Below are 25,698 nucleotides of genomic sequence, written 5' to 3'. Positions count from 1 at the left end.
TCTGCAGAGCCATGTCAGGCTGTGAGTGAAAGACTCCTAGATATTTATTTTAGAACTCTTTAAATTTTATGTCTTCGAATCCTACCTAAAGTGGCCTGGGCAAAAAAGAGGAATGTCTTGGCTTATTTAACTGGAAAGTCAAGGTGTGTCTTCTTTCTGTCATGGTGGGTAGGTGCCCCAGCAATTGTAATTATAACTCTTATCTCTGGGTTCTCTCTTCCCCTTTTTTATTCTCAAAGGCTCCTCTCATATGATAGCAAAGGTCACCAATGATTCCAGACTTTCGTTTTATCCAGTCCAGTGTCCCCAACAGAAAAGAAACTACTGTTTTCTCAGTAGCTCCATTTGGAACTCAAGAAATGAGTCTCACTTGCCCATATCTGAAGCAATACCTGTGGCTAGGAGCCTGGGATGTTGTGACTGTCCAGGTCTGGGTGATGTGCCCACCTGTGAATTTAAGGGGCATGGGTTTAAGCAGGCAGGGTCACTGCCACTGGGACCACATGGACTGAAATGCTTAAGGAGTGGCTCATTACCAGAAGGAAGAATGAGTCCTGGCCAGGCAAAAACAACAGATGTCCACTGTGTATGGAGTTGGAAAGGACATCTGTGCTTTAACATCCCAGAAATTCAACTACAAAATAAAGAGCTGCTTCTCTTCCTGATGCACTTACTTTATACCAGCAAAGTCAAAATATATAAAACAGTAAAAGCTTCCCCTCCCCATGTATTTTACACCTCACTACATAGTTAGGGATTCTGTAAATATTTAGTTATTTGAACTAAGCTTATATCTTTGTCTTGATCATGAAGTTAGAATAAATCCCCACACACACAGAATTGTTCATTGTATGTCCAGTTTCCAATTATCCATCCCCACTGAGAAGAGTACTCTTATGGATAACAAAAATATTATTTATTTTTGAGAAACCATATTCATTCTTTAATATATTTACACAGAAGCTTGCTGTGTTTTGAACAAAATTGTGAAATGCTAAAACCAGTATTTCTCTTATCTCAGCACTGTGGTTAAGAATATGACCAAACATAGGGCACCTGGCTGACTCATGCAGAGGAGCATGGGACTCTTGATCTTGGGGTTATAAGTTTGAGCCTCATGTTGGATGTAGAGATTACTTAAAATCTAAAAAAAAAAAAAAAAGAGGGAGGGAAGGAAGGAAGGAAGGAAGGAAAAGAAAAGAAAGAAAAAGAAAAGAAAAGAAAGAAAGAAAGAAAATGACCAAAATTTATCTCTTTGATTTTCTGCAAAATTTACTTGTGCACAGGGAGGAGGGAACAAGAAACTACCAGGGAGCCCTGAATGATGCACAGTCATCATACCTTCTCATTTTCCCGTGCTAGGCTTCCCAAAACCATTTCTTTCACTTTCCCAAACTACAGAAGCCCTCTTACTAACTCTCAGCCAACTTAAAAGAAAACGTCAGGAATTAAGTGGTGTGCGTGTATGTGTGTGCGTGTCTGAGTTCCCTGTGCCCTGAGTATGGTTCAGTATGAGCTGACCCTTTAAGCCTGCATTTTAGCCTCTTCCATTCCAAGATCTCACATGGAATCCAAACAGTCCAGAGATGTTTCCATGTTCCCAAGGATAGAAATATTTGTGCCACTTAAGTTCTGAAAACGTAGTTTATTACCTAGATCTTAAGTCCCTTTGTTCATTTTCTGAGCGCCTCCTATGTAGCAGATACTAACCAGCATAGTGCTAAGTAGGCAGCAGTGAATAAGACAAAATCCCTGTGGTAGGTAATAATCTAACTGGGATGAATGAATAAACAGAAATCTAAGGTACTAGGACATTCCAAGTCCGAAAGGAATCTAAGCATTGGAAATATCTTCATAACCGTCCTAATTGTGTCAAGGCATTTAAAATCATACCTAATATTAAACCAGCCTGGTCCCCTGAAAGGAGGCCTACACTGAACTGGTATCACCTATACTCAGAGTTGTTAAGAGTTAATTTGACTGGAGATTTATAGGAGAAAATCATTAGCACCATGGGACAATTATATGGTCTTTAAAGTTACAAGATGCTTTTTATTAAAATTTTGATATATATAGATATATATCTATACATATATCCTTTCTAATCATTACTTTTCCTAATTTTATTATGCTTAAATAATATGATAAAAAAATACTTGTTTTTTATAATTTCTAAAAAGAATCACTGAATAGGAAAACACAAAAAGCAAGGCATTTAAAATTGTTTCAGAAAGCATCCAGTCCATTAACCTTGTGTTCATAACTGAGATAGCCCTAGCAGTTGATGGCCATGTGCCTGAAATGGCAAAGAACCTAAAGTGAAATCGATAGCTTCCTAAAAGATAGGTTATGTAATTTAAGTATAAAATTATGACTGATTTCTAGTCAGTAAAACTACATTAATAAACTTTATTGGTTCAGATAAAGTGGTCATTCTAATAATAAATAAGGAAAGACAAAGAATTAATAAAATTTACCCATTTAGCAAACTCTGTAAGTACAGTATAAATTAAAAGTACATTATAAATCAAAGGATTAAGGTACAAAAAAAGAAAGAAAAGGTTAAGGTACAAACTTGGCGATTAGAAGATAAGTCAGTCCCAAGGATGTAATGCACAGCATGGTGACTATACTTAACAGTACTGTTTCGTAGATTTGAAAGTTGCTAGAATAGATCTTAAAAGTTCTCATCAGAAGAAGAAAAAAAAAGTGTAATCATGTGCAGTGAAGAATATTAACTTATTGTAATTATTTTGCAGTATATAGGTATATCAAATCATTACGTTTTACACTCAAAACTATTACAATGTATGTTATATGTCAGTTATGTATCAATAGCAATAAGTTAAACATCACATAGTCAAAGTTAAAAGTCATTGAAATAACCATTTTTCAAATTTCTAAAACACTTTAAAAATATTTAATATCTGTTGGAAAAAAACAAAACATATCCCTTACCTTCAGACCTTACTAGAAAACAAGTGCTAACAGCAATAAGATTTAAATATGAAAGACAAAACAATAAAGCCTGTGGAAGAATATCTTCATGCCCTGGAATAAGACACAAAGGGGACTACTACGAAGTATGTATTTTATAAATTGACTACATTAAAATTAATAACTTATGCTGTTATGCTATCAAAAGACATTGTTAAGGGGCGCCTGGGTGGCACAGCAGTTAAGCGTCTGCCTTCGGCTCAGGGCGTGATCCCGGCGTTATGGGATCGAGCCCCACATCAGGCTTCTCCGCGATGAGCCTGCTTCTTCCTCTCCCACTCCCCCTGCTTGTGTTCCCTCTCTCGCTGGCTGTCTCTATCTCTGTCGAATAAATAAATAAAATCTTTAAAAAAAAAAAAGACATTGTTAAGACAGTAAAAAGGCAAACCACAGAGTAGAAAAAGATTTTTGCAACATATATAAATAACAAAGGTTGGTGTCTAGAAAATATAAAAAAACTCATCAAGTTAACAATCAAAAGGTAGCCCAATAGAAATGAGCAAGAGACTTGAACAGGCCCTTCACAAAAGGTAATATAGACATGGCCAATAAACATTTGAAGAGGTGCTTGAAACCTCATTAGTAATCAGGACAATATGAACTAAAATGTTATTTGCAAATAGTCCAACTTATTAATAGTCATTCTCACATATTTCCTAGAGCTGGAATAAAAAAATCTCTATTTGGTAAATCTGTTTACTTTGCTTTTTGAGCAAATTGTAAAGACCGTCGCACTTTGGACTTTCTCATTTCCCTCAATGAATCAGAATTAATAAAACTGATATGCTATGCTTTCCCCTCGTTGATTAAACATCGTTTGAGGATCCAGACTTCATCAGGACTTGTATGTTTCAATGATTTTTTTTTTAAAGATTTTATTTATTTGACAGAGAGAGACACAGCCGGTGAGAGAGGGAACACAAGCAGGGGGAGTGGGAGAGGAAGAAGCAGGCTCCCAGCGGAGCAGGAAACCCAATGCGGGGCTCGATCCCAGGACCCTGGGATCACGCCCTGAGCCAAAGGCAGACGCTTAATGACTGAGCCACCCAGGCGCCCCAGAGTGAGAAACAGTCTTCCCGCCAAGCAGGGAGCCCAGTGTGGGACTCAATTCCAGGACCCTGGGATCATGACCCAAGCTGAAGGCAGACGCTTAACAGCTGAGCCACCCAGGCACCCCCAATGATTTTTTATATATACTAACACCAGAACCCTTTATCATATATAAGAATATATCATTAGGTGGTATAGTGTGATATACATACAAAGCAAGATTTCAATTTTAAAAGCATCTTACATCTTAAAGCAAAAATTTTAAGAAATAAATACCTTGTGACTTTTTTTTTTAAGATTTTATTTATTTGAGAGAGAAAGAGAGAGAGAGAGGAAGCACAGGCAGGCAGAGCAGCAGGCAGAGGGAGAGGGAGAAGCCACCTGATGTGGGGCTTGATCCTGGGACCCTGGGATCATGACCTGAGCTGAAGGCAAACGCTTAACTGACTGAGCCACCCAGGCGCCCCTACCTTGTGACTTTTTAATACATCTTGATATCCTGAGATGATAGTAAATCTTTAGGAAAACTTGATAACATATTATTCATATGGTTCAGTTCAATAAACATTTACATAGGACCTCTCATGTTCTAGGCACCATACAAGGCCTTGAGGGGGGGAAAAGTGATGGATAAGGTCCATGTCCTCCTTTAAAGGAGCTTGTGTTCTAATAGGAGAGATAGCAGTTTAGTATAGTTATAGCCTAGAGAATTAGTAATGATAAGGAAAGAGAGGAAAGTGGATGCCAGGCCGTATGAAGACATCTGAAAATCATTCTGGAGACAATGGAGAGTCATTACAGGGCTTAAACCTGAGGTGGAACATAATCAGATTAAATTTTAGGAGGAGCATTCTGGTATAAGGCTTTGAAGCCCCAACAGGCAGTTTAGAAAGTTCACTGGCAACATTTGGTTCCTGGTGAAGACTGGAGACCATAAATTTGCAGAAATATCCTTCCACAGGGGTACCCACGTGGCTCAGTTGGTTAAGCGTCTGCCTTCAGCTCAGGTCACAATCCTCGGGTCTTGGGATTGAGCCCCGCATCGGGCTCCCTGCTCAGGGGAGAGCCTACTTGTCCCTCTCCTTCTGCTGCTCCCCCTGCTTGTGCTCTCTCTCTCTTTCTCTCTCTCTCTCTCTGTCAAATAAATAAATAAAATCTTTAAAAAAAAATAAAACCTTTAAAAATAAAAAAAAAGTATCATTGCACAAATGCACTATTTACTCTAGCAGTATTTGGTGGCCAAGCATAAAATCAGTTTTGCAGTTTTAATGGGTGGGGGAAATAAGCTGGAATGACAGAGAGCTAAGGGTATTGAAAGATAGTTTTTGATGTGTTGGTTCATGTACCTTAGTCTAAATAAGAAAGAAAGGTAAGGCAGAAGAGGATTGACAAATTGAGGTGTGGGGAGTAAAGGTTGAGATAAAGGCACTGGAGTTCTTGATGAGGCTGAAGAAGAAATATGGTAGGAGTGAGGGAGAGAGAGCAAAGACAACAGGAAGTTGTGTTCAGGGACTAGCCTTGGAGTTTATGTTTTCAGAATCAAGGTTTTGTGGGGTGAATACGGGTTCTGTATGACCATGGAAGTGAATGGCTGATATATGGGAGAGATGAAGGTCGTTGACATTTAGGAAGTCCAGGAACTGTGGTGTAATTAATGCGGTCATCTGCAGTGAGTAGGAGGTGGAGAAGGCTCTAAGCCAGGCTCTGAAGCCACCAGTGGATGCTGGGAAAGGACCAGTAGGCCTCAAGACGACAAAGAAAACGGTATGGGGGTGATAGAGGTGGATGACAGTGACTCAGAAGAACGGAGCTCTTGTATGGGAGGGAAGGCACTATCTAGACAGGCCATTGGGAAGAGAAAGGAACGCTTACCTACCTCTGCACCCAAGTCACAGGAGTGGTAGAGAATAAGTAGCCTCCTCTCTGGATGGCTTCGGAGGAAGGATTCTTCTCAGAGTGGAGCACATAGTTTAATGGGGTGCTCTGCAAATTAGTGAAAGATAAAGTGTAACTTGTTTACAATAAAACATTCTAAAATAATGATTATTAAATTTCTTTGGAGTAGTGGACACTTTGAGTAACTAATAAAATTATATACCCTTTCCCTGAGAAACTTTATTATAAACACAAAAATAGGCTTTCTTTTGTTTTTTATGATTTTTTTTTTAAATTTTTAAGTAATCTCTATAGCCAGCGTGGGGCTCGAACTCACAACCTCAAGATCAAGAGCCACAGGCTCCACCAACTGATCCAGCCAGGTGCCCAATACAAAAATAGTTTTAAGGTTCCCCTGTCCTCTCCCTGAAACCTATCCAGGGCCCTATATTAAGACCCCCTGTTCTAAAAAGTATAGTGGAGAATGTAAGGAGAGCAGTTTGCAGAAGGAAGGAGGAAATAAACAGTGTTTAGGAAAGATAAACAGAGAAGATAGTCACCCTGAAGAATGGTCAAGAATTACAGGAATTTTTGGCAGGTGGCCTCAAGTTAGCTTCAAATACAAATCTATAAAGTGATAGACACAAACCCCAGTATTAGAGGTTTATTGATGCTAGGAATGTTCTGGTCAGTACTCAGACCCCCTGAAAGTAGGTGGCCAGCCTGATTTCAAATAAGATTTGCACATACAGCCTCTGATTGAAAACGTAAAATTAGAGTAATCTAACTAGCCGTACATCTTTTCTTTAAAACTCCAATATCTCCTTCAGAATAAGCAGGCTTCTTAGAAATGAGTAATTTCATTAAAATACATAAAATGCCAAAATGTGAGCAAGAAGGTGACCAAAGCAACAACCAGCAAATATGCTGAAATATTAATTAAACAAATAGTTCAAGAAAATAGGAAAGGGAAAAAAAACATTATGCAACTAATTTCATGACACTAGTGTTTGATTCTACATCGTCCTTATATCCTTTTCATAATGCTGAGCTGAAAATGTGAATTAAGAAGGATAGGAAAAGACGGCCCATTTTATTTCTAAACATGCAAAAATAGCAATTAACCAAATCCAATACTTTTTTTTTTATTATGTTAGTCACCATACAGTACATCATTAGTTTTTGATGTAGTGTTCCATGATTCCCAAATCCAATATTCTATCTAAAAATACCAGATAGCTGTTTTTATCCTGTAATAAAATTGAGAACATAATAAGAATTTATTTTTTTTAATCTTATTTATTTATTATTTGAGAGAGAGAGCATGAGGAGGGAGAGGGGCAGGAGGAGAGGGAGAAGCAGACTCCCTGTTGATCAGGGAGCCTGACCTGGGACTTGATCCCAGGACCCCGGGATCATGATCTGAGCCGAAGGCAGATGCTTAACAGACTCAGCCACCCAGTACCCCCGAAAATGTAATAAGAATTTAAAGGAAAACTAGTTTCACCACAGCGCTAGTTTTCAAAACATCTTGCTCAGTCTCTAGTAGTCTACAGAAATTCAGTATTAGTGTGAAGTCAAATGCAATAGTATCGATAAGACACGTCTCATGCCACAGATGCCGTCGTCAGTAGCTCAGACAGTCGTCCAGAAAGAAAATGGCCTTCAGCACACCCGCAAGATGCTGCATGTCGGTGACCCAAGTGTGAAAAAGACGGCGGTCTCCCTGCTGAGAAATTTGTCTCGGAATCTTTCTCTGCAGAATGAAATTGGTGAGTCAACAAATTGTCTCGATGTTGTGAATACATATTGAAAATGTATCACATTTTCTACAATGATGAACTGAAAATATGACTGAGGGGTGAAATGTGATAGACCTGGCCTTTGCACCCAGGCATCAAGGTAGGCTTTCTCCCCGGGCCTCAAATAGGATTTTTCTTAATATCCAGCATTTTGTTGTTGTTGTTTTAATTACTATAGAAGAGAAATTTTAGAACTAACTATAATTAACAAGGTAGGTAACATGTCTGATGTTTTTCAAAAGCCTTCGGCTCTGCAATCAGGGGGAGTCTCTTTAACCCACTCAGTTAGTTTAGCTTGCTTAAGCACTGCTCTTCTAAAACATTGAAAATATACACACGGCGGTCCTCACTTGAGAAGCTTGGTCCCTGTTGCACTAGAAAAAAATGGATGGACATGCAAAAAAGACAAAAAGGAGGAGTCACTGAGTATATACTGAATTCGGCATACATTTGCAACAATGTGATGGAACTAGAGGGGATTATGCGAAGTGAAATAAATCCGTCAGAGAAAGACAATTATCATATGATCTCACTCATGTGGAATTTAAGAAACAGAACACATGAACATAGGGGAAGGAAAGGAAAAATAAGATAAAAAAACATGAGAGACTCTTAACTATAGAGAACAAACTGAGGGTTGCTGGAGGGGAGGTGGGTGGGGAATGGGGTAACTGGGTGATGGGCATTAAGGAGAACACTTGATGGGATGAGTACTGGGTGTTATATGCAATGAATCACTAAATTCTGCCCCTGAAACTAAGAATACACTATATGTTAACTAAATTGAATTTAAATAAAAATTCTAAAAATTAAAAAAAAATGGCATAGACAATTTTAAAATGAGTACAATGAAGTATTTGCTCCTTTTTTGAGTCTATATTATTGACAAAGATAACTTGTTAAACTATCAAATAATATAATGTTTTGTTCATTTGCTTTATACACAGAAATGTCTGAGAAATGTTGCGAATCAAGTCAAAAACTATAAAGTGAGATAATAGGAAGATAACGCCAAAATCAGTCATGCCTCCTTAACGCTCCATAAATTAGTCATTCCTGGCAACTCAAAATTCAGTTTTCCACAAAATTCCACCAAAATTATAAAGAAGTTCTTGTTTGGTTTTAGTGCATTGGATTAATTTGGAATGCACACAGACACGCAGCACCAGAGAGACTGAGGTCTGTGGTTATGTTTTAATAACATCATTTCCAAAGCCAGCCGGCAACACAATATTGGACAGGCGGTTTCATACAATGGTTTCCTGCCCATTATAAATACAGAGAGAGCCTGGAAATTTTTCATGAATCTAAAAGAAACCTTGCCCTAGGCACTCTGAAAATTATGAAAGTGTTCTCCTCATTGTCCTTTGTGGACTTTCGTGCTGCACTTTAATCAGGTATATCATCCTTTGACTTTTTTTTTTTTTTTCTTTTCCCAAAGAAAATGTTGACTCCATCTTTAAAACGGTGCTGATGGAGGGTAACTGCACTCCCCGAATTATGCTCATGCCTTCAGGGTAGAAGTGCTGTTGCTCCCATGTCCTACCATCCTCTAACTGTGGGGAAGATACAAATGTAGCCCCACACTTTACTTTTATTTTTTTTATAAATAAATACTTTATTTAATTCTTCAGTTGAGCAGGAGATGGCCTTAGCAGAGAAAGGGTTTTTTTGCATTTCACTATACTTAATGTTTATTTATTTTCTTTGTTTGCCTACTTTGAGTGAGTTCTGGCTTTGACACATTGCATCTTAAATTTTGTTGGCTCACCTGAGTAATTATAATATTTACACTTTTTTTCTCTTAATATTTAATGGCTTAAATCGAGCCCCACATCAGGCTCCTCTGCTGAGAGCCTGCTTCTTCCTCTCCCACTCCCCATGCTTGTGTTCCCTCTCTCGCTGGCTGTCTCTCTCTGTCAAATGAATAAATAAAATCTTTAAAAAAAAAAATTTAAAAAAAACAATGTGACTTCTCATTCCCGTACTTGTCACTTTTTTTTTTTTAAAGATTTTATTTATTTATTCGACAGAGATAGAGACAGCCAGCGAGAGAGGGAACACAAGCAGGGGGAGTGGGAGAGGAAGAAGCAGGCTCATAGTGGAGGAGCCTGATGTGGGGCTCCATCCCAGAACGCTGGGATCACGCCCTGAGCCGAAGGCAGACGCTTAACGACTGTGCCACCCAGGCGGCCCCCCGTAATTGTCACTTTTAACCAGAAGCTAGATAAATGGAAAATTGTTGTTTCAGATGGTTTTATTAAAGAACAATAACTTTAATTTTTTTAAAGATATATGTTCATTTTTAAAAATTCAAGCTATTAAGAAAAGCACCACAAATAAAGGAAAAATACTTCCTCTTACCACTCAGAAAACAATCACTGTTAATCTTAGGTGAACATTATTCCAGACATCTCTCTGCCTGTAGACAGATTAAAGTTTAGATGAACAGAAAGATAAATGATAATTAAATTTGGATCATACAACATCTAGTAGCTAATAAATTATTAGAGTTAATTTTAACAGAAGCAAACTGAATGATACAGAATCGTTGAACTTTGGATAAATTTTTCATTACATTTTAGGCATGTTTTAGAGACTGTGGTAATGTGTACCCAAGTTTGTTTCTGATTTCTAACTTTTGGCCAAACCTAGAGGAATATCTTGGTTGCACCCACCGCAATATTAGTCTCTTCCATCTCTAAGAGTTCCTCTTTTGTAACATGCGTGTGACATGCATGTTAACATGTATATTTTTGTCACTAGCTTGTAAAACCATAAAATGGAAAGAAAGAAAGGAAAGAAGAAAGAGAAGGAAGGGAGAGAGGGAAAGAGAGAGGAAAGTTTCTGTTCCAATGTCTCTATTCCAGTTTGTCATTTTAGTAGTCCTCTTAATTAAAGTGGCATGTAACTTGTAGGTAATGCCCACTGAGCATTCTAGGGAGAACCAGTGTTATGTTAAGTAGGTCTGGCTGCCTCCTTTATTAATGAATAGGGCCAAAGGACCATTATGGTACAGTCACATCAGAGTTTATTACGACCAACCTGATCCAATCCTCTCACTAATGAAGTACTTTGCTCCAAAAGTCTAGTTTTGCTTGATTTCTTTTACGTAGCCTGTTATTGTAGTGAGGCTTTTATCTGTAAAATTCTAATGAGATCATCTTTATTGGGTTCTTTGCAATTTAAAAAATTTTAATTCTGGTGTAGTTAACGTACAGTGTTATATTCATTTCAGGTGTACTATGTAGTGATTCAACAATTCTGTACATTACTCAGTGCTCATCAAGATCAGTGTCCTCTTAACCCCTTCACCTGTATCATACATCCCCCACCAACCTTCCATCTGGGAACCATCAGTTTGTTCTCTATAGTTAAGAGTCTGTTTTTCAGATTGCCTTTTTCTCCCCTTTGTTTTGTTTTGTTTTGTTTCTTAAATTCTACATATGAGGGCATCTGGGAGGCTCAGTTAAGTGTCTGCTCAGGTCATAATCCTGGGGTTCTGGGATCAAGCCCCATATCAGGCTCCCTGTTCAGCAGGAAGACTGCTTCTTCCTCTCCCTCTGCTGCTCCCCCTGCTTGTTCTCTCTCTCTCTCTCAAGTAAATAAATAAAATCTTTTTTTAAAAAATCTACATATGAGTGAAATCATATGGTATTTGTCTTTCCTTGAGTGACTTATTTCACTTAGTGTTATACTCTCTAGCTCCAACCATGTTGTTGCAAATGACAAGATTTCATTCTTTTTTATGGCTGAATAATATTCCATATAATATACACATGCACGCACATGCACACCACATTTTCTTTATCTACTCATCTATCCATGGGCAGTTGGGCTGCTTCCATAATTTGGCTATTGTAAATAATGCTGCTATAAACATAGGGGTGCCTGTATCCCTTTGAATTAGTGTTTTTGTATTCTTTGGGTAAATACCCAGTAGTGCAATTACTGGATGGTAGGGTAGTCCTATTTTTAATTTTTTGAGGAATTTCCATACTGTCTTCCACAGTCGCTGCACCAATTTGCATTCCCACCAACAGTGTAAGAGGGTTCCTTTTTCTCCATATTCTTGTCAACAACTTGTTGTTTCTTAAGGTTTGTTGTTTTTTTTTTTTTAATTTTAGCCAAACTGACAGGTGTGAGGTGATACCTCATTGTGGTTTTGATTTGCATTTTCTTGATAAGTGATGATGAGCATCTTTTCATGTGTCTGTTGGCCATCTGTCTTCTTTGGAGAAACATCTGTTCATATCTTCTGCCCATTTTTTTAATTGGATTATTTGTTTTTTGGGTGTTGAGTTGTATAAGTTCTTGATGTATTTTGGATAATAACCCTTTATCAGATATGTCATTTGCAACTATCTCCTTCCATTCAGTAGGTTGTGTTTTAGTTTTGCTGGTTGTTTTTTGCTGAACAGAAGCTTTTTCACTTGATGCGGTCCCAACAGTTTACTTTTGCTGTGTTTCCCTTTCCTCGGGAGAGCGATGTAGAAAAATGTTGCTACAGTCGATGTCGGAGAAGTTACTGCCTGTGCGCTCTTCTAGGAATTTTATGGCTTCAGGTCTCACACTGAGGTCCTTAATCGATTTTATTTTTGTGTATGGTGTAAGAAAGTGGTCCAGTTTCATTCTTTTGCATGTTGCTGTCCAGTTGTCCTCACACCATTTGTTGAAGAGACTGGTACTTTCCCATTGCATATTCTTGCCTCCTTTGTCGAAGAGTAATTGACCATATGATTGTGGGTTTTCTGTGAAGCCCCATGCTTTCATGAGATGATGCGCTGATAAAGCTCGTCTCATTTCAAGGACAGTATAGAGAAGAGACTTGCGCAAGATAAATGCATTTTTTAAATTCCAAGTCAGCTTTATGTCAAATATATAATTTGAGTGACAGGACCCATCTTGATTCAGAACATTCATAGCCAGGAATAAATGAAAATCAGTTTGAAATACATGAATCCTGTTTCTCATGAGAGACTTCTAGACTAAAACTTTCCATGTGCTGACCTGGAATGAAATCCTCACGTGTTACTTAGATTTACAGAAATAAACTTAAAACTTATATCTTCTTGGGGCACCTGGGTGGCTCAGTCGGTTCAGCGTCTGCCTTCAGCTCAGGTCAGGCTCCCAGGGTCCTGGGATCGAGGCCTGTGTCGAGCTCCCTGCTCAGCGGGGAGTCTGCTTCTCCCTCTCCTTCTGCCCCTCCATCCCCAGCTTGTGCGCGCACACTCTCTCTCTATCAAATAAATAAATAAAATCTTTTTTAAAAACTTATATTTTCTTACAAATTTAAAGATAGGCACACTTGGTATGGTGACAGAATAATAGATCTCATGCAGATGGCACGGATCTACGTCCTACAATGCCACTTGGTCACACACACCACCGCGGCTAGTGATGTAGCTATCTGAACAGAATGAGATTAATAATCACTACCTCACGGTGTTTTTACAAGGATCAGGTAAAATAATATATTTATAAGGAGGTATTTGGACACATCTTGAGATTCTCAGTTCCCATTTACTCATAGTTACAGATGTTTTCGGACATCCAACTAATGTCTTGGCTTTCTAAGGCATTGAGTTTAAGGATTAAGTAAAATCTCCCTCAACAATATGACGTTGAGCTGTAACCCTCCAATATCATGATAAGGCCTTTAATTTTATATTTCACTATTAAAGATCCCATTTTAATTGTCCCAGAATAAATACATTTATCCAGGCCCGGTTATGTGTGTATGTACATATGCATATATATACCTAATGCTCTTTCTTCTCAGGTTTCTCTTGCATATTTTCTTTCCTAATGTTACTTGTATGCAGTTATGTATGTGTGTATATTACCAACCCTGTGAAGTAGACACTATTATTCCCCCATTTTACAGATTGGGAAAATGCAGCACAGAGAGGTTAAGTAGCTTGCCCAGACCACACAGCCACTGAGTGGCAGAGACAGGACTGAAACTGAAGAAGTGTGACTTCAGAGGCTGAACTCTGAGCTCTGAACACTGTGCCGTGATGCTTCAGGGACAGTGAAAACCAGAGTTCAGGTCTCTGAGCAGAAGGTGTATCTTTCCTGTCGATCAGGTCCACTTATTATCAGAGAACAACAGTCACTCAGTTCCTTTCATTGCATCCCTCTCCATTTTAGGCATGACGATTGATGCTGGAAATCCGGAAGTGAATGTGATAATTTGTCTTCAGGGACCCGTAGCCCCCTTTGGAATTCAGACAGACACATGACTAGTTACAATGCAGTGCCCTAGAGAGAGGAGTGCAGTTCATCAGGACACATCAGCTCAGATGAAGAAGTTAAGCAGAAGTGTTTGTCATACAGCCATGATCAACACAACACTGTAATAAAGAGTTGTGAGGAGCCATGGGAGCATGCTCGCCATCATTCGAGAAGAGTCCAAAGTAGTAAGAGAAAATGAAGAAAACATACATGAAAAGAATTCTTGCAAAAAATCAAGTATAAATTCATATTGCCTAAAATCTATACCAATATATTTGACAAGTTATAATCAAATCGTCAAATATTAATACCTCTTTTGTTACCATAAAAAAGGCCAAATTAAAACCCTACAACCAAGAACTTACATATAGAGTGAAAACATAAATTTAAAATAGTGGGGTTTTTTTTTCTTTTTTAAATAATAATATTATTTTTGCATTGAAAAAACTAAGCAGTACAGATAATTTTTTTAACTTTTAGGTCACCATCAATATAGTATTGTAGAAAAACAAGTCCTGTGAGTATTTTAATGTATTTCTTGTCAGCTTTCTTTGGAATATTTTCTTTTCAAATGTTATGTATTCTTTATAAATAACTACTGATTTTTCACACAGAATGCTAACATAAATATTTTCTTGTTATACATGTTTCATAAATATTTTTGGGATACATAATCTTTGCAGACATGTTTGAGATAATCATATTCCTATTATTGAGTTATTTAGGCTTTTTATAATTTTTCACTTATATATAATACTATAATAAAAACTTCTGCATAAAGCTTTTTCTGTCTTTAAAGTAATGTCTTTAAGATGAATTTGCAGAAGTGAAATTACCAAATCAAAGAATGTGAAAAATTTTTTTAATTCTTGACACTTCTGTCAAATTGTTGTTGTCATTTCTGTCAAAAGATTTCCAATGTACTGAGCACAGAATATCATCTTTTTGGGGTTGCCTGGGTAGCTAAGTTGGTTGAGCATCCAACTCTTGATTTCAGCTCAGGTCGTTCTCTCAGCGTCATGGGATCGAGCCCCACATTGGACTCCAAGCTCAGCAGAGAGTCTGCTGGAGATTCTCCCTCCCCCTCTGCCCCTCCCCCACTCACAGGCACACATACGTACATGTGGTCTCTCTCTCTCTCTCAAATAAATCTTTTAAAAAAATATCTTTTTAAGAATCTTTCTTAAATTTGAGTATTAGAGATTACATCTTTCCAGATGTTCGTTAACCAGTTGTGTTTCTTTTTAAAATGTTCTTTACCCAAAATGTATTGGGATCTTGAGATTAAGGAACAATCCTTCTAATCAAGTGTTGTTTTTTTTCACTTTGTAGCCAAAGAAACCCTACCTGATTTGGTTTCCATAATCCCTGACACAGTCCCGAGTACTGACCTTCTCATTGAGACTACAGCCTCTGCCTGCTACACTCTGAACAATATAACCCAAAATAGTTACCAGAATGCGCGGGATCTTCTAAACACTGGAGGCCTGCAGAAAATCATGACCATCAGCTCAGGCGATGCGTAAGTCCTATAGTATCTGCCTGTTGGCTCTCTCCCCATTCCTCACCACCACTCTCATATGTAAATCTAGTTTTGAATGTCCACACATCGAGTACCGTGGGCATTATGGCCAAAAAACGAGATTGTAAAGTTGGGCCAGATCATTGGGTTCAAGATGCTTGATAACCAAGCAAGTGAAAAACTGAATTCTCCCAGGCAAATAGTTGCCCATTCTCTTCTAAAATATCCAGATAGTCGAACTCCGTAGTTTCCCTGGGTAGTACATTCCAGTCTTTTATCGACCTAATGAATTAATTTGTTTCCCAGAGCCGTAGCTATGATTTAAGACAAGCAAAACATAGGCGAAGTGGGAGACCTATGGACAAGGACTGCCCCTTTCCTCACTTAGATATGGAGCCAGTGCCACCCCAGGTGGCTTAGAAGAAACAGCAATAACACAAGAAGTAGGAGGCCACATAATCAGAAATTCTTGCTTTCTCGGTTTTCTCTATCAAATCTCTTCCATCTCTTATTCCCTTTTGAGAATAGAAGGTCTAATGTATAGAAGTCATCCCACATCCCTGTTTCTGTGTCTTTCAATTTTCCCCATTAAAAAAAAAAAAAGTGATAAAGAGAATGAAAACCTTGTGTAACGAAATTATTACTATTAGCTAATTCAGAGCATGGAACCCAAAGGGGGCATCTTCTTCTCTTTATACAATTCTGAATCGTTTGACTTGTTAAATACAAGTTACTTTTGTAAATAAGAAAGAGACGAAACGTTATACCCCAATTCCAACAAGTTGTAAAGCAAACAGACTCTACCCTCGGTAGACAAATGTGCGCCTCGCCCCACGGGCAAGCATGGGGGTTCGTGGTGTCCTGGAGTGAACACACATCTCCTTCCCACAGCGCCGTGCAGGCAGGTCCTTGTGCTCTGCAGCCCCGCTCTGGCAGACCTCAGGGGGAAGGAATACCATATGCAGAGTCAGGATTAAAAGGGAGCACTGGTTAGAATGTCAGTTCCCCTCGTCAGAATATTCACCTGTCCCCAGAGTCTGGCAGAGAGCAGTTGCTCAATCTTTATGGGGGATTGAATGATTGCTGTAAAACAGAAATGATTATTTCAAGTAGTCATCCGTGCTTATAAGCAAATCTCCATGGGACCATACGGTTTTAATTATTTGAGTATTCAGGCATAGGAACTGTGTGAGAATATACGCCCTCACTTTTGGAAACTTCTTATACCTTAGCAACATATGGGAATGTGCTACTCTGTTACTTCTTTCTTGCCCTGAGTGTCCATTTGCCCTGTCTCAAAAAAANCAAAAAAAAAAAAAAAAAAAGAAAGAAAAAAGAAAGAAAAAAAAATCAGGGTGCTAGGTGGCCCAGTCGGTTAAGTGTCTGCCTTTGGCTCAGGTCATAATCCTACAGTCCTGGGATCGAGCCCCCGAATTGGGCTCCCTGGTCAGTGGGGAGCCTGCTTCTCCCTCTCCCTCTGCCTGCCAATCCCCCTGCTTGTGCTCTCTCTCTATCTCTGTCAAATAAAAAAGTAAAATCTAAAAAAAAAAAAAAAAAAAAAACAGAACTATCAACAAGGGGCTTCTACCAGTTGTGGCTGCTGTTCCTTCCTTGCCAGAGTGTCGTATAGCTGACCTGTTATTTAGGGGCTAGGCTGGAAATTAGTTGCATAAAAATGACCATAAATGCATTTTTTTCTTTGAGTCACTAATTCTAGGAGGTAGATATATTTTTCAGCCATGCTTTCCCAAATTCATATTCTACATATATGCATTATGAATGTACAAATATATTTCTATTCTATAGTGTATATGTAATATTATATAATAATATATAATATTTAATATAAATATATTTAATTTTATTTATTAATGTAATACAAAATAAATGTAAATGGTGTATTTAAATATACAAATTGTATTCTATAAATCAAGGACTTATGAAATCTAAGGATATGGTCCTTTTAAATATGAGGAATATGCTCTATAGGGGCCCCTGGGTGGCTCAGTTTGTTAAGCATCTGCCTTCAGCTTAGGTCATTATCTCAGGGTCCTGGGATCGAGCCCCACATCAGGCTCCCTGCTCAGGGGGAGGCTGCTTCTCCCTCCGCCACTCCCCCTGCTTGTGCTTTCTCACTCTTGCTTGCTGTCTCTCAAAGAAATAAAATCATTAAAAAAAAAAAAAAAAAGAAATCTGCTCTGTAAACTATTTGTTGGCCTGTGCTAGTGGTTTTAAAAGATTTTTTTAATAATTAAAAAAAAAAAAAACCCAATGTGGCCCCTAGCCTCCAAAGCTCACCATCTAAATCTCTTGTCATGGTGAGTGGCTTCACTTAATGGACGGCCACCAAGAAACAGCAGTTAAAGGTTTATGGAATGTCCACAGACAGCATCCAGAAGCCCCACACATTCTCACTGATCTCGGAATGCCTTTTTCCTCTTTTCAGTTATGCCTCCAACAAAGCAAGTAAAGCTGCTTCTGTTCTCCTCTATTCTCTGTGGACACACACGGAGCTCCATAATGCCTACAAGAAGGTAAGAACGCTAAAAAGGTATAGGCTGCAGTTAACAGCCAGATCATAATGGCCCGCGTGTCTGCCCCTGGCGAGACATCACTAAAAACTCCATTTTCTTGTGTGAAAATGTTGTTACCTTTCACGTTTCTGTTTGCTTATTCCAAAGGCTCAGTTTAAGAAGACAGATTTTGTCAACAGCCGGACTGCCAAAGCCTACCACTCCCTTAAAGACTGAGGAAAACGAAAAAGTGCTCTCAGAAACCTCAGCCTCACCATTCTCAGCCACAAAAAAGCCCCAAAGGAAAACACCTATTTTTCTACTTTCCAGCCCAAGAAACCTCAAAAAAGCATGCCCTGTTTCTTAGCCTTTTCTATTTCCAAGGTTCCCAGAATCCAAAAAACAAATAAGCAGAATATAATTTTATTAGTCTTCCAGAAAACTTCTGCAAGTTTGCTACCAGTAGATACTGGCCACAGGCTACTTTTACCCTCCACAGATTGTGGTCCTTGTGATCTGGGCTTATGGTGCAGGGCCTTCCGGAACCAAAATGTGAATCCATGTGGAATGAACGTTAACAACAAGTAAGGAAGGAGGCGGTTGTATTACTGGGATTTTAAATTGTGATTTACATGTATATCCCTTTTCTGGTTTCCATGTTTTGTCACTCATATGCACGTTGCTTCGCCATTGAGCCACGACTGTATTGTTCTGCAGTGTTGAAACAGAATGGAAACGACAAGAAAAATTTGCAGAGTTATCCAGGAGAAAATTTAATGGCAAAATTATACGTTTGTTTACTTTGTGCTTGTTTTTATCCTCTTGAAGTTTTTTTCTCTGATTTGAAATGAACTTAAGAAATTTAGATCACAGAGCGTGCACTGAAATAAAGTGATCATAGCAAATTTAAAAATCTTTTCACAGAGAAAGGCAACTGTGGTTATGAAATTCAGTGTCCCCTCTAACACTGTGTAAATATGAGTCTTGCTCAAGGAAATACCTACCCTATCACAACACTATGAAATGCAAATCTCTCCTGAATAGTAGGATTCGGTATGATCTATTGCCTGGACTTTTTCAGCAACTTCAGTGGGCTGGTAGAAAAATGGACTCTATACTCTTCAGCTACAGAAGGAACCAAAACCTCTCAAACTGCTGGGTGAACCCAGGGCACTGAAAACACAGCTCATTTTAATGAATTACGTTATCAATCAACCCAAATTTGCCCAACATTTAAAAAATAGCACAAAGCCTCTCAATCTCCTGGGATCTTCCTCAAGCCAATATTTTAAGTCAAGGAAATTCTAGAGCAAAAAAATGAAGACATCATGTTGAGGAAAAATATGTCAAGGCCACCCAGAAATGATACGAGAAATACCAGTGTTGAAAAGTTGACGTCATCTGTTGAAGCGAATCTATATCAAGTGTTCTTTTAACTGAGCTGTGATTAATACCATTTACATAAAGTTAGTCTTCTCAACTACAACTGTTATATTTTGCTTTTAAAAAAAAAAAAACACCTGACAGTGTTTGCTATAAAAAAGTAAGAAGGAAAAAATCCTTCAGCTCCTTTTGGCCAGAAAAGTATAATAGAAAAATAAATTCCCATATTCAATTTGAATGTATATTTAAGTCTTTATTTTATTTAGAAGATAAAATTCTTTGAATTTTAAGAGCTTGTTGGAGAAGACTTTCATTACTAACCTAGTTCAAAATGAAATTAGATACCAATTTTTAAATACTGAAGAGAGAAATCATCTCTTTTTATAGAGTTTTAATGAATAACATTTGGAACATTTTTATTCCTCTAGGTAACTGATGGATGTTCAAGAAGCTTCTGTGTTTTTTAAGGCATGAGTAGAGCTTTCAATATAAAACACAAAAGGAGGCCAAAATAATGTTGCCTGCATTGGTATCTGTGTATATCTGATTTATTTGTGTATCATGGTATATGTGGTATGACTGACATGACTTTTGAAGATTTGACCTTATAAACTTCCATTGCTACAGTTTTAATATTTTGTAATTATTTCTGTTTCTTCCCTACTTAAAGCCCTAAATTCTTTCCCAAGAAACACTTCCTGTAAGAAAACTGGAATTAGCTAATGACTAAAACATGTAACAATGGAGAGACATACAAATGTGATAGATTTTAGTAAATTGAGTGGGTCTGTGACCCTGACAAGATGGGCTGTGTTTGATCCCCATGTCCTGCTTTGTTCACTCTGCTTATCAAAAACCTCACTACATCACTATCTGTGGATGCCTTTGAGGGAGGTCCTTGTGTGGTGGAATATCAGTTTTGATCACAGGTCCACACAAAAAGCTCTTTTTTTTTTTTTAAATATGTGTCCCAACCTTCCCCATGTCATCAGGGGAATTGACAGGCTGAGCGGGGCCTTTTTGTGTATTTGTGCTGAGTTCCAAAGGGCTCCTGCCTTGTTAAGGATTCTTAATGGTGTTCTGGCATATGCGAGGTCGCTGCCCTGGCTTTCTGTCACTGGAAGCATTTGTTTATACCTGATGGAAATAACCAAAGGGTTATCTGGCAAGATAGGGGGTAACATGTCAAATGGGAAAATAAGCAGCATGAGTAGATAAACCATTTTAAAATGAATTTAATCACCCTCTGAAGAAGCAATTTCTTAGAATAAAAAAAGGAAATAGGAAATAAATATATTTAAATATATCTTTATATACATATAATTTATTTGTATTAGAGTTATAAATGAAATTTCCTCTAAATAAAATGTGTCATGAACTTATTATGCTTTGGAATGAGGACGACTTCAGTATGTTTGTACTTTCAACAAAATTGCAGAAGCCTCAAATCACAGGATCTAAGGATTAGGGGGGAATTTAGAGGACATCTGGTCAAATCCTCCTTAAAGTATCGTCTTGCATCAGAAAAGATGCAGTTCTTATTAAAGTAACAGAGGAGAAAAGTATGCAGTCATTCGTTCAGCTAACGCTCAGCACGATCCTGTAATTCACCCATTTTGAGAGTCAGTAACTGTTGCACTAAAGCATTTGTTGTGGAAGAGAAAATAAAAAAGGAAACAAACTTTTCAAAATAAAATCCTGCTTTAGATTTAATGTTCTAGTTCATAGTGGTACTGACAATTTCATCTTTTAGGAAATAAACTTTAACCTTTTAAGGACCGTAAGAGAAAGAAAAACTCTATGATATAATCAGGAAAAAGATATCAAAATGCTGTACATTGGTAAAAGAGCTATTTAAAGTATGAGTGGAAGGGAAAGCATTCTGAAGCCAGGGTCTGGGAGACACACGTAAAGAATCCAGCAATAGTTAGCCTGGAAGAAAGGTGCCGTGTTACCTGTCTTTAAATCCTGAAGGACTTGGGGCACCTGCGTGGCTCAGTTGGTTAAGCATCTGCATGCAGCTCAGGTCATGATCCCAGGACCCTGGAATCGAGCCTGCATCGGGCTCCCTGCTCAGCAGGGAGTCTGCCTCTCCCTCTCCCTCTGCCTGCTGCTCCCCCTGCCTGTGCTCTGTCAAATAAATAAACAAAATCTTTAAAAAAAAAGATATATATATTTTTATACAATATATATATATTATAAAAGATGACAGACTTATTCTGAGTAGAGGACAGACCAGGGCCGATAGGTAGAGACTTGTGAGACTAGCTTTGACTGAACAATAGTGGACATATATTGAGCAGTCCTCACAGTCTCTTCATGAAGGATATACTTTTTCCTTTTTCTTTCTTTTTTTTACATTTTACACATGAAAATAATGTGAAGCCAAGAGAGGTCATGTTCCAAAGGAATACAGCCAGAAAGTGCAGGGAGGCCATAGGAGGCCAGATGGGAAGATGTGAGGATCTCTTTGGCTTATCTCTCTTTGGAGAGTGAAGAGGACTGATTCTAGAACCAGCCAGTCTGAGCTCCAAGTGTGACTTCTCCATTGAATAGCTGGGGTGAGTTTCTTAGTTACTCTGAATCTCGGCCTTCTTTATCTGTTAGGTGGGAATGATAGTAGTAGTTACTTCATTGGGTTGTTCTGAGGATTAAATGTTTTCTTAATTGTAAAGCACTTAAAACCTTGCCTGACAGTTTGTACCCAATAAATGCTGACTACATTACTTGGAGTTCCCTGGTTTGAGGGTTCTTTGCTTTTCTTTCTACTCCATCTCTTGAGTTTCTCTTTTCAGATATGGTTGGTTCAGTTAAAAGTCCCAACCCCTTCCCTCGAGCTACCCATTTCCCACACACACACACAACACACACGCACCCATCCCTTAGAAGGCCAGGTAAAAATGGGGAAAACAAATATGGCCCAGCCAAGTGATTCTGAATGTCTGTTCCTCAGGAAACAAGTCTTTTGGGAGGTATTTATAAGTGCTATATGAAAAGAAATAGCCCCAAATCAAATAAGTTTGAGATGGGCTGAGTTATACAAAGACTGATTGCAAGACTTCTCAGAGTCCCTAACATGCAATGTGCATTGTGAAATCTCCCAAGGATGGGAGATTTTTGTTTGAATCAATACACCCTTCTTTCTCAGATGACCCTTGAAGCTATGCTTCTGTTGTAGGCATTGTGATCTGGCCAGAGGCAGGAGGACAGGAGGGATTTCTCTGCTTCACAGGCCAGTCGGGTTCATCTGAGGCCTGGACTACTCAGAAACCAAACCTGGGCTTAGCCATGATTTAGTGAAATCTGAAAACCAAGGATTCAATAGATTAAGGATTAGTTCCTGAATGTTTTGTTTCATCCCCACCCGGAGTCTGGTCGTCTACAGGCAGGAAGGCAGCTCGGAAGGCAGTTCTTAGCCCCGAGGAGCAGGTCGAGGCAGCTACAGACGTTCCTACACGCAGCTGATCAAACCTCGTCATAAATCTCACATCAAGAAGCAGGTAAATCTCTCACAGGCCTGAATTTCACCGTAAGCTACTAACATACAATCCATCTGGCAAGGAATAAAAAACAAGTTCAAATTTGCAGATTTTCCTACAACTGTAATACAATGTTCTTCCCAGTAACAAATAATCCTTTGGGAGTTTTGTTTTAGAAAAAAAAGGGGGAGTTCCACTTTTAATTATCTTTCAACATCCATGTATTGAACATTTACTCCTGGAGCTGAGGACCAGTGAGATGCACCTTTATGAGAAAGTGCTCATGCATCTGAGTGAAATGGACGTCTTTGTGATGGACACTCGTACAGTTTACAGTATCCTTTGCGTTATCTGGGAACTGGGGAATGAACGTCATCATCCATAGGGTGACAGTTGGGGAACTCTAGACCCATACAGACCTTCTGGAATAGGTCTCTCATAAAACAAGAAATGGTTAGCCTGAGAGGCAGAGGATTATTAAGAAGATACCTGCATTTTTAGCCAGAAGGATTTGTCAGAATTGAGATCCTTTAATAAGAGTGTGTGAAAATTTTAATATTTAGAAAATTGACAATTTCTTTTCTTGGGAATTTGTTTTACCTCTTGCTCTAATTAGAGATTTTTGCAGTTCCTAATTTAAAAAATAGAAGTGATCTATTTTTGTGGTATTGCCTGAACAGCTTTTTATAAGAATTATGTGTGAACATCCTAAGTATTAGCACGTTCCCACTTCTGGTGGCTCATACCTAAAGTGACCCACTTCCTCATCTCATAGTTCTATTTCTCCTGCTTTAGTTTATCGCTTAAGATACTTCATTTGCATTTGAGTAACAAAGAAGTTCAACTCAAGAGGCTTAAACAATAAATGTATTTATTTTGTGTAACAGGAAGACCAGGTTGAGGCTCAGGCTTGGTTATTTCAGCAGCTCACTGAAGTCATCAAGAATCTAGATTCCTGGGACTCCTGGGTGGCTCAGTCAGTTAAGCATCTGCCTTCGGCTCAGGTCATGATCGCAGGGTCCTGGGATCCAGCCCCGCATCAGGCTTCTTGCTCAGCGGGGAGCCTGTTTCTCCCACTGCCTCCCTACCCCCCTCCCTCCCACTTAAGCTTTCTCTCACTCTCTCTCAAATAAAATATTTTTTTAAAATATCTAGATTCCTTCAATCTTTTTGCTCTGCCATCCTCAGCATTTTTGCATTTGTCCCCTGTTTGATTTCTCCACGTTGACAAAATGGTTGCAGCAGCTCCAAACATGCCACCTTTACAGGGCCATGTCTAAAGCCCAGAAGAGCAAGCAATCCTTTCTTGAATCCTTTTTTTAATACGTAAAGAAAAATTTCCCAGAAGCCTCCATCAGATATCCCTCATTTCATATGGCCCAGAATTCTATCACCTGTCCATTCCTAAATCAATTCCTGGTGAGGAAAATGAAACTACTGTTCCTTTCTCAAGCTGATCACGTTTCACCCAAAGCTGGGCCTACCTCCCCTGAGACACATGGATGGGAAATACTTGGACACAGTCGGGGTTTTATTGAGCAAGTACAAAAGGGGCAGCAGAGTAGTCAACCAGCATCGTCTGCCATCTGTAAGGATATTTGAAGAAGAAATAAGTCAACTTTTTTTTTTTTAAGAATTAAACATTATTTTAGCAAACTGACTTCATTTGGCCTGTTGTCTCAAATGCCGCAGGGGAAAGAACGAGTTTGTCTGCATGGCTGTTGCATTTAGGACAAAGTCCGTGAGGGCTTGTGGGTAAAGAATGATGGAAGATCTGGGAACTGCAGTTAAACTAATAATCATGATTTCAAGGAGAATAATGAAAGATGATAAAAAGGCTCAGCTGAACGGTAGGGATGGAATAAAATCATTTCATAAGTACTGTGCCTCTTTTTCATTCTCCTTTTCTTGACATCTACCATTCCTCACCTTTAGTGATTATGGAACCCAAGTTATACCTTCATGGACCACAGCATCTTAGAAGGGACTTGGGGCGGAGCCTGAGGTGCTTGGATAATCTGATTTCCTCAGTGAGACGTCAGTTTGGCCAGTAGACACAACATGGATTGGAATTCTGACTTTACCTCTCCCTGGCTGTGTGACTCTGGGGAGTTACCTTAACTTTCTGAGTCACTGGTAAAATGGAGTTGACAATTATCGCTTCGTAGGATTGTTCAGGGAATAAAATGAGGTGATGTTTTCATCACGCTTGGTGCCTGGGCACTAATACAAGGTAGCCTTGACAACCTCCTGCAGATCGGGCTGCCACCCAGGTGTCCCCAGCCTTCAACTTCTGCCTCCAGTTTGATTTCCCTGCTTTTCACAGTGGCCCAGGAATCATCTTAGAGCAGAAAGCAAATTCCGTAGTGATGAAACAGGAAATGAAGAGAGAGAGAGAGGGAAGACTTCCCTGCTGAATCTCCTTGTCCCCTCCAGCCCCTTCTCATGCCTCCTTGTTCTCACTTTTCTTCTGCTGATCTGTAATCCACACCAAACTCTGTCCTCCTGAAGAACCCAAGTCAGAGAAACCTAGGAGCACAGAGTGAAAGGACTCCCTTTGTTGCCAGGGTTGCAGTGGTAGATAATGTGTTCTTGCTAATCCAGGAGGAAATATTGAATAAGTTTTTCTATTAAAGAAAGGCATTTGTGCTACTTTCGGTAAATAATGCATCGGGTCAAACAGTAGAGCTTAATTTCCTTTTCTTAAAAAAAAACGATTTTTTTTTTTAGAGTATCCTGATACTTCTCCGAAGTAAATGTTTTATGTGTGTATGAAAGTATGTGTGTGGCAGAGACCGCTCATTGCCCCCACTACATCCTTTCTCACCTTGTCCCAACAA

General features: G+C 38.8%; 1 protein-coding gene across 3 annotated transcripts in view; it reads left to right on the top strand.

Annotated features, from left to right (window-relative positions):
- PKP2 (plakophilin 2) overlaps positions 1-22,105 on the top strand; it is a 91,348-nt gene extending 69,243 nt beyond the window's left edge. For all 3 annotated transcript variants that reach the window (XM_034645236.1, XM_034645237.1, XM_002916585.4), the window contains 4 exons: positions 7,541-7,694; positions 15,294-15,483; positions 17,930-18,017; positions 18,165-22,105. In XM_034645236.1, the coding sequence (XP_034501127.1) occupies positions 7,541-7,694; positions 15,294-15,483; positions 17,930-18,017; positions 18,165-18,233 (501 nt within the window). In that variant the 3' untranslated portion in view covers positions 18,234-22,105. The remainder of the gene's footprint in view (positions 1-7,540; positions 7,695-15,293; positions 15,484-17,929; positions 18,018-18,164) is intronic.
- The last annotated feature ends 3,593 nt before the right edge of the window (positions 22,106-25,698 follow it).

This window comes from Ailuropoda melanoleuca, chromosome 16 (assembly GCF_002007445.2).
Source record: "Ailuropoda melanoleuca isolate Jingjing chromosome 16, ASM200744v2, whole genome shotgun sequence".
NCBI lineage: Eukaryota > Metazoa > Chordata > Mammalia > Carnivora > Ursidae > Ailuropoda > Ailuropoda melanoleuca.
This window is presented reverse-complemented; position numbering and strand designations above follow the sequence as displayed.